The sequence below is a fragment of the Pseudorasbora parva genome, chromosome 7 (genome assembly GCF_024679245.1).
Source record: "Pseudorasbora parva isolate DD20220531a chromosome 7, ASM2467924v1, whole genome shotgun sequence".
NCBI classification, from domain to species: domain Eukaryota; kingdom Metazoa; phylum Chordata; class Actinopteri; order Cypriniformes; family Gobionidae; genus Pseudorasbora; species Pseudorasbora parva.
Window position 1 is genome coordinate 14,003,028 of NC_090178.1, and position 13,880 is coordinate 14,016,907.

The 13,880-nt window shown below is 37.2% G+C and overlaps 1 protein-coding gene across 2 annotated transcripts in view; it reads left to right on the forward strand.

The window, feature by feature from the left end:
- The first annotated feature begins 219 nt into the window (after window positions 1-219).
- The window catches only part of plekho1b (pleckstrin homology domain containing, family O member 1b), a 28,091-nt gene continuing 14,430 nt past the window's right edge, over window positions 220-13,880 (forward strand). Inside the window, exons 1-3 of one of the 2 annotated variants that reach the window (XM_067448255.1) lie at window positions 220-662; window positions 1,753-1,899; window positions 2,046-2,150. In XM_067448255.1, the coding sequence (XP_067304356.1) occupies window positions 636-662; window positions 1,753-1,899; window positions 2,046-2,150 (279 nt within the window). In that variant the 5' untranslated portion in view covers window positions 220-635. The remainder of the gene's footprint in view (window positions 663-1,752; window positions 1,900-2,045; window positions 2,151-13,880) is intronic. The other variant, XM_067448256.1, reaches the window with a different exon arrangement.

Sequence of the window (13,880 nt, forward strand, 5' to 3'; positions counted from 1 at the left end):
CTGATAGTAAGCATATAATGATTTCTTAATTACACATTATTGATATCTTTTAAAATAATAATATATAACTCTATATGCGTAATATTTTAGCTAGCCCACAATATTAGGTAAATATTGTGTTACACAATGTCAAATTATAGCAAAATAATGCACATTCCTTTCAGTACAGTGAGTACCCTTCTCTGTCTTTCCCGTGACATCACTGTGGTGTCCATAGGTGGAGCTGTCGAGGACAAAGAGAGGGACCACACAACCTCAAGTTCTCCAGCTCACACAACTCCACGAAAGACACACATGACGGTAGGAGATCAACCCGTACGAAACGATCATGATGTTGATGCCACCATCATAGATTTATATGCTGCTCTGGAAAGTACATTTCTCAGATTTGTCTGCGTGACCACTGAACACAAATCTATTGGATGATAATCGGATCTGGAGGACACTGAATGGGAGTAAATAGAAAAGAGGCGTAAGAAACAAACGGGGGAGCGACTCATTCAGCACCGTGCTTTTCTTTGAGTGTAACGTTTCGAGTCCACCCCAGGATTTTGTTTCGTTATAGATAAAACATTGTGCACGGAAGGATCTGTATATAGCGGAGGGAGAGTCGGAAAGCTCCGTTTTATTGAGCCATGAAGAAGAACAGTTCAACAAAGCGGGTAAGATATCGAGTCCACTCTATTGTCAGTGAGGAGCGCCGTGAGCCTTTGTGCACTAGTATGAAACACTGCAGCACGAACACTTCAGTTTACTAAAACACAATGTTTTAAAACATTTTCCAACGTAGCACATGCATTATAATTATTTTATTCTAGCTGTACATTTTAAAGTCGACATCATGTTCTTCTGCACGCCCTTTTCTGGAAGTAGCCTAGTTGACCAGGCTTAATATTGAAGTAAAGTTTTTTTTTTAAAATTATTTATTCAGAATAAATTATGTTATACATGTAATATATATATATATATATATATATATATATATATATATATATATATATATATATATATATACAGCGTTGGGAAAAAAAGAGAACACTTAACACTACAAAATATATGCATTTTAAAACTAATAAATTATTAATTAATCGTCCATTCTAAAAACCAGAAAGAAAATTCCCAAGGGAACCCATGGCTTGAAAATGCTAATTCTCTTATGGGTTTTAGAACTACAAACTGAACACTTAACATGCAATATTAATGATTTGATTAAATTACTGTCTAAAATGACTGAAAAGCATTATAAATGGCACTTCCTATACCTAGACTATAATATCGGGCAAAGATTGGGCATGTTTTATCCTAAGTAGAATATGCAGATTACATGCAGATATAGCTGAGGAGCTATATCTGAATAAAGGCTTAACCAGATTATGTATATTAAGTTTGTTTTTGCACTCTGAGTTTAACATCAGAAAAAAGCTTTTTATTTACATTATTTTGCATGTACACATCCTTTTAACCTCATCATACTCAGACTGCAACATCCTAACTGTGTGAATGTGCTTGTGCTGCGTGAGAAAAAGCGGCAGGAATTCATATGATCTCCATGACAAAGACAATGTCTTTAAGAAAGTCTCCCCCTTGCTAGAGATTACGATTGTCTGAAAAACTTGTGAACTGCCTTCCTAGACAGAATAATGTGCACAATAGACTTATGAAGGCCCAAAAAAATGCTTTGAAACAGACACCATAACTCATAGGGAACCTTAAGTCTCACTGGCATGCCTTGTTCTCTCTCTGTAAACGCAGGGTCCTCAGGAAGCCAATCAACAGCCAGTGCAGCCTGACAAAACTGGCTGGATTCGCAAGTTCTGTGGCAAAGGAATTTTCAGGGAAATTTGGAAAAACAGATTTGTTATACTGAAAGGAGACCAACTCTACATTTCTGAAAAAGAGGTACGTTTTGGACAAAACTTTTTTCCAGTTCATGCTTTTCTCCACATCATCATGATTTGACTGATGCGATGCTTATTGTGTAACATGATTATTCAGTACTGCTTTCAGTATAGTGTGTGTGAGAAAGTGTGTAAAATGTGTTCCAGTTGCTTGGAGGCATGGACGAGTTACATGACATGCCCTCATCCTCGAAAACCATGAACAAAACTACACAACGTAAAAGAAAATATGATCCAGACTACAGTATAATGGTATACTTCCAATGCAGATAAACATGGTTTGTACTGACCACAATGTATTACAATCCAGGAGACAAGAAGAAAGCCATCTCTCAACGGTTTACTGATTACCGATTAAAATAGGAAGATTACATAACTTTGAGTTTATTTGTATAACGGGTCTGTGATCGTTCATTTTTAAAACATTTTAGAGAATCAGGCTATTCAAATTTATTTAATTTTAACAAATAATTTACAAATATCTAGTGTGATCCAATTCAAACCACTATCATTTGCATAACATATGCAGAGGAAAAAAAAATATATAATTGATTGCCCTGATTATAATGATGAATGTTCTGGTGATGAATAATCTGTTGTGACATACAGGAAGTTAATTGTCACTAGTTCTTCTAATGAAATCACATGAGTTCCTCTGGTTGTTCCTTACATGAGTAGCACAGAAATAAAGAGATAGTTCAGCCAATAATAAAAGTTCTGTCATATGCTGTCGGCTTTCATTGGAGATGAAAAAAGTTTTCATTGGAGTTTTCATTGGAGATGAAAAAAGTCTAGGACAATGAAAGTAGATGAGAAAGCTTCAAAAAGGACAAAAAAACGATCATAAAATTAGTCTATACAACTCTTCAGCAGTTTGAACCTTCTAAACTATAAAACAACTCCCTTTGTGTTCCACTGAAGAAAAAGTCTTCGCATGAGGGCGAGTAAATGACGGAATTGTGATTTTTGGGTGAACTATCTTCTTAATATCCTGTTCTATTCAGGTCAGGTTACATCTTCCAGTCTTAACACCTTCATCCGATTGCAGACATTGTTCTGGAATTACAGCCAGATGTGATGAAAGGCAGAACACGACGATGTAAACATTTAAACACTCAATTAGCAGACTGTCATTTCCAAGTCCAATGCAGCACATGCTGTCAGCATGCGCCTGACATCGTGCCTTCCATACAGTGTTTCCCCTCACTTCTGGATGAACAGTTTCCTCTGAGAGGTTTAACAAGTTCAATAAGCATGAAGGAATAGGAAAATAAAGGGCCTTTATTCAGGAGCGAGGCTGATTTACTGCAGTGTGGGAGGACGAAGAGAAGGAAAGCAGGAATGAGGTTGAGTCATGGTCATGCAGAAGACTGTTTGCTGTGCTCAGCATCAGATCAAACAATGCCGAGGCAGCATATGGGCTCTGGCTCACAGCTCAGAGGGAGGATTGACCCTTTTAGTGCTTAACAGACTGAGGTTTCATCATGCTGTCGTCTAGATGTTTCTCTCCAGCTGTCTAGACAGACAACAGATTTTAATGATCTGATGCTGTTGTTTTGGTATCATGTTTCCTAATATATAAATGCCAAAATGATTCCCATATCTGAATATCCCAACCCTTTAACCCAGGAGTTAAAGGGTTACTTCAGCGATTAGCATATAGCTTTGTATCAGTATATATATTATATGTTCCCCTCCCCTCTTCATATCCCCCTGAGACAAGAGATTTATGCATTTTATTTCTGGAAAAAATCCTCCGATGACGCAAATATCGTCATTTTGCGTTATCGGAGGAATTTCTGGCCAGAGGCTAAAGACCACAGCCAGCAGAGCGAGCTATTTCCACATGTTTTCAACCTGCACATGGGCGGTGGAAGATCACACTCACAGCTCAGCTCGCAGCTGCGGGCATTAATGTAAAAGGAGCGGCCGGTGAAGTGAGTGTTTCAACTTCCCAAATGAATTCCTATGAAAGTTAAGCTTCCAAAGGCATGAACTGAACACACGCTGTAAACTACTGACGCAAGTTTACCTCAGCTCTCATCACAAAAGATCATTCAGCTCATTCATCACGGTGAATGTAACCTGACTCCTGCTGCTTATTCAATTGAACAGACACATTCAGTTTTTAATTGTAGTGTCTGTTTTCCAACTGAACATTTTATCAAAATGAACACGGTGGAAAAGTGATCTAGTAATCCAGTAGCAGCAGCTTTGGGAGTGGCCTCACAGGGCAACGAAGCAAAGCATTCTGGGAATTCTTGTCTTTCATCCCCATGAGACGACAATACATTTTCTGTCTCTTCTCAGTCTAGAATGCACCAAATTCAAAAATAAATTCACATTTCTACTACATTAATGACCCAGTTTAAATACAGATTCATCTTTTCAGCGCTGAAAGACCTTTAAAATAGTTTCTAAAACATACCATCAGGTATCTGGGCTTTTATAATAAACACTTTTTTTATGCTGTCTCCAAGGTGTTAATGAAAGGAGAATATTTTAAGAACTTGTACTGAATAGTTTCAATTATAAATCTGTGATGACAAATCTTGGAGTGTTTGGCGTGGTAATAATATGACAATGTTGATATATTTGGCGTTGGTGGAATAGATCGGCTATGCTGTGGCTGCAGACCAAGTACGGGACTTGCTACAGCCAATACATACACAATATTCTTATTCTGATATGCTGCTGTGAGCAAGTAAGACATGCTGCTGCTGCTGTACAATTTAGCATTCATGAATTACCCGTAGCAGATCTATACAGGTGTAAAAGGGGAAGTTGGAGGGTTTCTAAAAAGTGTGCTACAACTGATGGAGCAAATGCTGACCATGTATTTGAAGGTTGAGCAGTGCGCTCATTGGACCAATCAGCTGTACCCTATGATGTGATTGCAAGAGTTTAGGATCTATCAGCTTGTGCTATTTAGAGTTTTTAACTTGAACATTCAATTAATAGGACTTAAGACTTCAGAAGTACTATACAACTAGAAAAAAAACCTTAATTGTAGACCACTCTCAAAAATGTATCATGGAAAATCTAGCTTTTGCTCAAATATCTCAGTTAGCTTCAACAAGGCTGTAGTTAACTTACTACCACTTTCCTTAGATAAAAGTCGATAATCAATTATTGTACTTAAAACTCATCTTTGATCACTAAAATAACGCATTTATTTATGTACCTGTGAAAAAAAAAAATCTTTATGGCTTAAAAGCTTATATGTAACTCTACACCCTTGTTCAGTTATTACACCTTTCTGTGAATATGCAAATTAGTCCCGTCTCCACTCCGGTTGCCCAACTTTTACTCCTGTAGTAAATGCTTCACAAAGGTATCGCTTTTTTACAACGTCGGACACATAGCGGTAATTAATATGATTAACCTTTCGCTTGACTGTATATTGTGTCGCAAATGTTACACAAACCATGTTCATGCTTGCCATCTCAGTCTGCCTTCTAAAAATCAGTACCCTTAGAAACGCTTTGAACGTCAGTGGAGAAACACATATAGTTCATCGTAACATCATAATATATATATATATATATATATATATATATATATATATATATATATATATATATATATATAACTCAACTCCCTGCTATTGCTAAAAGTACCCAATTTTTCATATCAACAGAAAAATATACCGGGATAACATGGCTTCTCTTGAGGCTTCTCTTCTCTCTTTAGTACACCGCTGTCATGTAAATGTACCCTGAAGGCACACCCACACCAAGAACGATAACGAAAAATAACGGATATTTCGGTATATTAGCGGATAAACTGCGGATAAACTGAGCCAAGATATCCCGGCTTAATCCTTTATCCTAGTTTTGTGCAATAGGCCCCTGCTTAGCATTATAGCAATGATGATTAACTAAAGCCCATCCACCCTCGTGATATGATTGGCAAGGTATTTTTTGACGTCAGAAACACCAGCTATTTAAACTGCGTTTTTGAGACTGTCTTTGGTTGACTTATGGTGACTTGGTTGACAATGGTGTTGACTTATAAATTTGCACATGGTTTGTCTTAAAGCATATTAAAAAGCATAAATCATACATCACATATGACATGCATGTCTTTTAATTTATTATTTACTGATATTATTTTAAATCAAATCACCTTCATTTATATAACGCTTTTTACAATTGTTTTCAAAGCAGCTTCACCGTGTTAACAGGAAGATAATGCAACAGAATTTGATTCTTTTAATTTAGGCTATTATAAATCTAACCCTAAGTAATTAACTCTTTCTTTGATTTGGCTCCATTTATTGCTTTTATAGTTATAGTTAAGTAAACATTTTTTTGTAGGATACCATCCATATTGAAATTAAATGAAAGCACGCCAAAGACTGGTGTACAAATGCTAGCTCATGTAGGTCAAAAAACACATGAGGTGAAGCGTTAGGATAATACAATATTGGCAGTCACAGACATTCACATTCGAATGGGATTAGACTTCTCAGAGGACCGTTGAGTTTGATAAAAAGCAGTAGATATTTTGCCCTGGAAATTGTTTACAGAGGTTGTGTAAGAAAAACACAGACTTGGCAGATCCGGAAGAGAATAAAATGGCAAAGTAGGTCTGTGAAACATGCATTTCTCTAACATTCTACTGGAAAACTAATCCCGTCCTTAAGAATCGATATGAAGAAATCTGCAAAGTTTAAGCAGATAAATGATTAGAGAAGTCCAGAATATGTTGTTTCACTAAAAGATCGAGTTATTACATTTTGATAACTCGATAACAATAGGATCAATAACATGCATTTAGAAAATACTAATAGGGTGAATTTTTAATTTCATGCTGACTTTAACTCTTACTCCACCATTGATGATTAATCTTGTTTTTTTAATGTTATCCCTGTTATATGGTATATGCTGAACGCTGAACGAGTTCAGATGAGAGCAAAGAAGCAGAAACATCAACGATCTCATATGTAAGCAGATAATGTAATCATCAACAATAAACGGTATTTTCATCAAAGCGCCCTATTGTTACGGAGTGAAATGTCAACCCAGGCAGTGGTTAGGACTGTGCAAGCTTAGGGGATGTTGAGGGACTTGATCTAACCCATCTGTGGCATAGCCTTTGACAAAAACGTGATTTCCTCAGCTTTTTGCTCAAAATGTAGCTTTTTTATGAAACTTACCCACATTGATAAAGAAAGGAATGCAAGCATATAGAATAAAATAGATTGTTTTTGTGTTTAAAAGCAGAGGGTCTGTTCTTTCTTTTGATACATTGCAGGTTCAGATAGTCACACAATATTATGGGGGTGTAACATTTTTGTAAAAATGACCTGAAAACCCATCAGGGAACTTAAAGACAACAACAATAACAACAACAAAAAATGCTGGTGAGGAAAGAGTTCATGTCCAATGGCTTGTTGAAATCCCTAAACCGAAGTATGAACAATTGTAATAGCAAGCACCACTAATAACCCACTGGCTGTTCATTGTATGTGATTCTGCTTAAATCACATTGACATATTTCAGTCAGATGATCGTAGACTGAAGGGTGGCAGTAAGCTGAGAATGTGTCTTGCAAAACTCTCCCAGAACAGATGTCATGCGAGTGTTGTTTGGGGTCAGATTCCTGGGCGTCGATGTGGCAGATGTAGGGAGAGTGCACAGATATCAGGAGAGCTTTGCCTTGCTCATACTGGACACTCACACACTCATCCTGGTACATTTCTCTCTCATGGTTGCTTAAGACAACCAAACAACAAACTTCTTTTTCCACACAAAAGAAGAAGATAAGAGCTGCCTGTGTCTTCTGTTTGCCCACTCAGGCCCAAATAAAGAAGTTGTGGTCTTTGTCTTATGACTCCAAAAAGCAGAAGAGCAATATATGTACAGATGGTAGATGTGTGTGTAGTTGTCACAACCTGTTCTAGACTTGACACTTCCTCTTTTACAAAGCCCTTTTCCCCTTTGCTCAATTGCTTTTCTTTAAATGACGCCACTGAAAACATTGCCCTTACATTTAGTGATTCACAGTCAGCATCCACCCTAAAAAGAAACAGATCACATTATACTGCACAACAGTCTTAGTCAATTGCTTGAATTACTTCAGTTTACTAGTCATATTTGTACACATGCATTGCATAAAAAGAAGTGCAGATGTCAGATGGGCTGCATTATTTTAGCGGTGTGAATTGGTGTAGTATAGAAAACATCATGAAATGATGAGCTCATGCAGTGCAATAGTAGAAGTAACATGTAAGTACTGAAGGAAAGATGCGTGAAGGTTTTCCTTTTACAATTGCGGTCATCGTTCTCTAGGGTAATGGGGTGCAGTCGTTCAGCTACATTAACAAGTGGACTCGCAAATGAAATCGACGGATGATTCATTTCACACGTCAGGGTTTGGCAAGGCTCTGACTCACTTACTGGAAAGTGAGATCGCCGGAGGTTGTCGTGCCCTGTATAGTCATCAAACCATTTCTTCTCCGGCTGGTTTCTTTAAGGGATCTTGGTCACACGGTGTCAGTCTGTCAGATGAATATCACTGCAATCGCAAGTTGCTACAAAGAATTGGAAAGGGCGGCAGGCAGAAATTCCTGTTGCAGGTCTGGAACAACAGTTTGTTAAATAGCATTATGAGGATGTTTAAAATGAGAAGCATGGACTAAAATGATAAACTCTACAACATTGGTTGTCAACTGCTGGGACATGACCCAAAAATCAGATGTAGTCAAGGGTTAGTTCACCCAAAAATAAAAAATAAATCTGTCATTAATTACTCACCCTCATGTCATTCCAAACAAATTAAAATAGTCCATGTGACTCCAGTGGTTCAGCCTTAATATAATGAAGCGACAATATTTTTTGTGTGCAAAAAAAAAAAAAAAAAACTAACAAAAATAACAACTTAATTTTACAATTTCTTCTTGTCTGTGTCAGACTCCTCCACTGTTGACGTAGTAAATACAGTGCAGTGCTTACGAGCTTTACGTCAGAACGGCGACTTACCATTGGCCGATGCTGGTCCCGTGAGCCCAATGATGCATGCGTGTGATGCTAATGCAGCTAGCCAATGGTAAGCGGGCGTTCTGCTGTAGATGCACTTATCTTAATCTGTGTTAAGTTATACGAAAGTCTTACAGGTTTGGAATGACATGAGGGTGAGTAAATAATGACATCATTTTAAATTTTGGGTGAACCAACACTTTAAAACTAAATCTTTAGGAAAAAAATAAACATGATTGTTCAAATTTATCCACTTTTTTCCTGAACGCTGAAGTCTCGTCCGAGACATAGCGGAATGGTGTTCACTGGAAAAAAATTTAACCTTTCAGTAAACAATTCTTAAAAGAACCATATTTTTTTCATAAGAACTTTTTATTATTCTAAAGCAAGGGTTTTTAAACTTTATGATGCCAAGAACCCCCAAATATGATGAAACTTTTGAGGGACCCCCTTCCTAAAATCAATCTATTTTTATGTACGAAAAAATATTTAAACTTTTAGATAAATATTAAGTGTGACATTATAAATACAACATATTGTTTTCCATCTTAAATGAGCTATTAATGTTGGATGCATAAACCTGAAGAAGAACATTTTCAATTAAAAAATGATTTGTATACAACTTTTACAATAAATGCATGCAAGCTATAGTGAGAAATATAGTGAGAAAAACGCACTAAAGACTCAAAGCAAACATATACAATTCTGAAATGTATACGGCAAGAAAGGAGAGAAACATTAAAAAAATGAACCAATTAAAATAATTGGTAGACTATCCATTTTTGATTTTATTCTCTGAAATTTTCTGGGGACCCCTTAGAACCTTCTGGAGGACCCCAGTTGAAAACCCCTGATCTAAAGAACCCTTTGTGCATTGGAAAAGTTTCTTCATGGAACCATCTATGCCAATAATGAACCTTTTTTTTTATAAATGTAAACAATATTGGCAATTTTGTGTTTTGGGTCACCACTTGTGAAGCAAAACCAGTTGAAAACATCTATGCTAGAAGTCAGAGGAAACATCTTAAGTCTATCTTTAGTTTGTTTGTACTTGCTCATGTCAACATGTCAAGTAGCTTCCCCTTCTCTCCTAACCGAGCAACCGTGCTGCATTTAACCCTGTGAGATCTCTAATGCAGCTTTCATAACATGAAGAAGCACTGGCTGTATCATTCACGTAGTTCCACTATGAATTTTTCATATGTGGGCTGATGGGACACATTGCCAGGGAGTATTCATTTCAAATTCCTCTTCAGGGTATTTGGCTTCTCTGATACACCCTCTCATCTGCAATGTTTTGTGACCCTAATGGATGTTTTTAAAAGGTTAGACCGGTTAATGGAGAAAGTAAATGGCTAAATTCAATGCAGACGTTCTTTTGAGTGAAACATGAAACGATGACTGTTTGTCTCTGAATTGTCCACCTGGCCTCAAATGGAAAGGAAAGGACAACTGAACAGGAAATCTTCTATAATACAGGTTATTTGTTGAATAGCATGACTAGGAATAAACTCTGGAAACGATGCTGGTGAGCAAAAGCTTCACATAAAACAACAAACTTTAAAGTACTTTTTCCAGGTCCAATACAAGTTAAGCTCATCTGTGGACAAACAGAACATCATTTTCACATTAATAAAATGAATGACATTAAATTCCCTGTAAAGGCAATTCTATGAAAAAATTCTAAACACATTATAAATGTTAGAAATGTATTGCTAAAACACATAACAAAGACTGTGAACTGTGAAGTACTAAATTGTGGAGTTAGACCGTTAAACAGATTTTCACCATTGCTGTGTTCCGGATTTTCTAGACGGGGCTAAAACGGTGGCTCGATGACGCACTGGAGCCTCTTATCCTGGCCCCGCCCCTACTGTTGATGACGCACTGAGGCTCTATAACTAGAGCATATTCGCATCAGTTTGCCACTTATTCGCGAGTACTATTAGTTACTATAGCCTATAGTTTGCTAGCTAGCTATGCCTTCGTTACCTGGATGTAGTCACTTACAAAACAAATCGGTGTCCTTATTTAAATATCCGAAAAACGATCTTATCAAGAAGAGGTGGATTAATTTTATGAAGAGCCACTTTGATGGAGAGCTGAGAATCACCACCAACAACCGTCTCTGTAGGGATCATTTTACACAGGATAGTTTTATAAACTTTCGTCGGAAACAACTGGGATTCACTGATAATCCGCTGTTACTGGTGAATAGGGCTGAACCGACTATCTCTTGCTTTCATCCTCCCGTCCCGCCGACAGCCGGTGCCGACATTATCCGCAATACAATTACGTGCCCACCAATGAGTGTAAGTTTCCTTGTGTGCTTGTGTTATAATTACAGTAGGTAACGTTTGTACACAGTAACTAAATCCTGCAATCCTCTAACGTGATTTTGTTTTGTTTAAATAGCCTAAGTTACATCAATATGATTCCTTAGACAAGTGATTTCAACTATTATATCTGTAAACCTGTATATATTATATCTGTAATATCTCAATTATATCTTTTAGTTTGATATGTGACTATAAAGTGGCAAAATACACTTTATTCTATGTTATTTATTGCTAGCCTATGTTTATGCTAGTTACATAACTAGCTAAATTGCATAAAACGGAGAGGTAAAAAGCATGGACCATTCTTTTGCAGATCGAGGGGGATGATGTTGGTTATCGAATATGTCAATGTCCTCTAACGTCGGTTTCACACTACACGCGCAAGCAGTGCGTTGGCAGGGCAGGAGCAGCACGCTGTTGTGCATTCACACCGGCAGCGTTCGTCTCGCGCAGATGAACCGCGGCTCGTTCTCCTGGCTGGGTGGTTAATAACATATTTTTCTGTGGTTTGACAAACTCACATACTTTATTTTGACTTTACAGGGTCTTTAAGCATAAGAAATGTTACTTGTGCACCAAATCAGCATATTAGAATGATTTCTGAAGGATCATGTGACACTGAAGACATGAGACCAAGCGGCAACCTCCCCCAGTTTCTCTTGAAATAGGCAAGCCATTTAAACTGCAATTCATCGACTGGCTGCTCAAGAATGGAGCAGACTCTCATTGAGCCCCATGTTAAAATGCCCAACTTTACAGCAAAAAACAAACATGTTAACAGCCTGGTACAAATTGTGGTTTTGGTCTATATGCCTAATTTTGATCTTCATGACAACTGTGGGGGTGTTCTGCATAATTAAGGGCGTGGCAATTTTGAGTGACAGGTGGATAGCCATCTGTCTGCTGTCTGTTAGTCATCACGTCACCTGATCTCCACCCAGGCCTCTTTGCCTATTGTCATTTATCTAGGAGTAGGGTTATGTACTGAAACCCAGTGCTAATATAGCACTGGTACCTATGCAACCGGTATGTACCTGACCGAATCAGAACGCAGATTTCGGTTCCTCATTTTGGTGCCATCAAACGTGCTTTCGCTCTTTGGCTGGCTCTGAGCCAGAGACTGACGCGTTCAGCGCTCGTCACATATCACAACAATTCAGTGTTTTCAATCACATCATGTTTATTTTAGGTTTCAGACATTTTAATGCACATAAGTAGCAGCAAAAACAAGCTGATGTCTATGGAAGTGGCAATAACAATCCTTTCAGACAGTTATAATTTGACTGTTTTATTCATATCAGACACATATTATATAAGTTACTATATAGTTTACTCTATTCTTCTCCGAGTTCACTGGTCACTTACTTTCATGTATTTCGTGAGATTATTTATAGATCAACTCAGGGCTGTTTCTAGCCTTTCTGGCACCCTAGCTTTTACCTTTTCATGATGATGAAACTAAAGCACGGATGACGATGTTCCATGATCTCATTACAGCAGCGCCACTATCACCATGGCGACTTCACTCCAATAATCGCAACTAATCATAATGCCTCGAAATAGCAAAAGTATGAAATATTAATAATAAAATATACATGAAATAACTAAAAAATCTTGTTGGGGCGGGGGCTCACTGGCGCCCCCCAGCCTAGGCGAACGCCTAGTTTGCCTATGCCTAGAAACGGCACTGGATCAACTAACATGATCATTATGACAAAACACATTCACTTACACATATTTGAAAATCAAAATATCAGATAGCTCATGGCATAAGTAACAACTTTGTGAATATAAAAAAAAGAAGAAATAAACCGATACATCTGAGCTCTGAGGTGTCATACAGCGTTTTTGCGGCCACTATGTGTCGTGAGAAGCACAACATGTTGCCATGGAAACAATAAGGTGAAAATAATGCTGAGTTGAAGTTGATTTGTAGCAGAAAAAGATTACTTTGCTGTTATTAGTGCTGTAATATCACTTGTATTAGTGCTGTTATTTAGTGTTAAATTAGGCCTAATTGTAGTTGGGTTAGGTGGCTTTAGCTTTTACTGTGAATTAAAGTAAAAAAATTTTTTTTTTAAATCTATTTATGTATTTAAGTATACTTTAAACTTCTAATTAATTGTTCAATTTAAAGAATAAAAAAAAATTCAACACAAAGCCATTATTTAATGTCATCAACTGTGGTTTTGTGGCTCTTTTTGAAAAAAAAAAGTATTCCGTTCAGGCACCGCTTAGGCACGGTTACCGTTTTAAAAGTACCGGTTTGGCACCGGAATCGTAAAAAACTAAATGATACCCAACCCTATCTAGGATTGATACGCTGACAAGATGGCCAGCTCGACCCTACTTTACGCTTCAGAACCGCCTATGGGTGACGTCACAGACACTACATCCATATATATACATATATATTTTGTACAGGCTATGGTGCTGACCCCAAACTTTTGAATGATAGTGTATGTATATATTTTTAAATTATAACAATGAAATTAAAAAAAGTCTTTAAAGAAAGTTTAACTTTAGTATAAAAAAAATCCCCTATTTTAAATGAAATGTTGTTAATCATTCTTTTTATCTCTGATATATACCGGTATAATAAAATTCCTTCCTACATTGATTTTATTGAATATCTGGTTTCACTCTGAAACAGTTGTAGA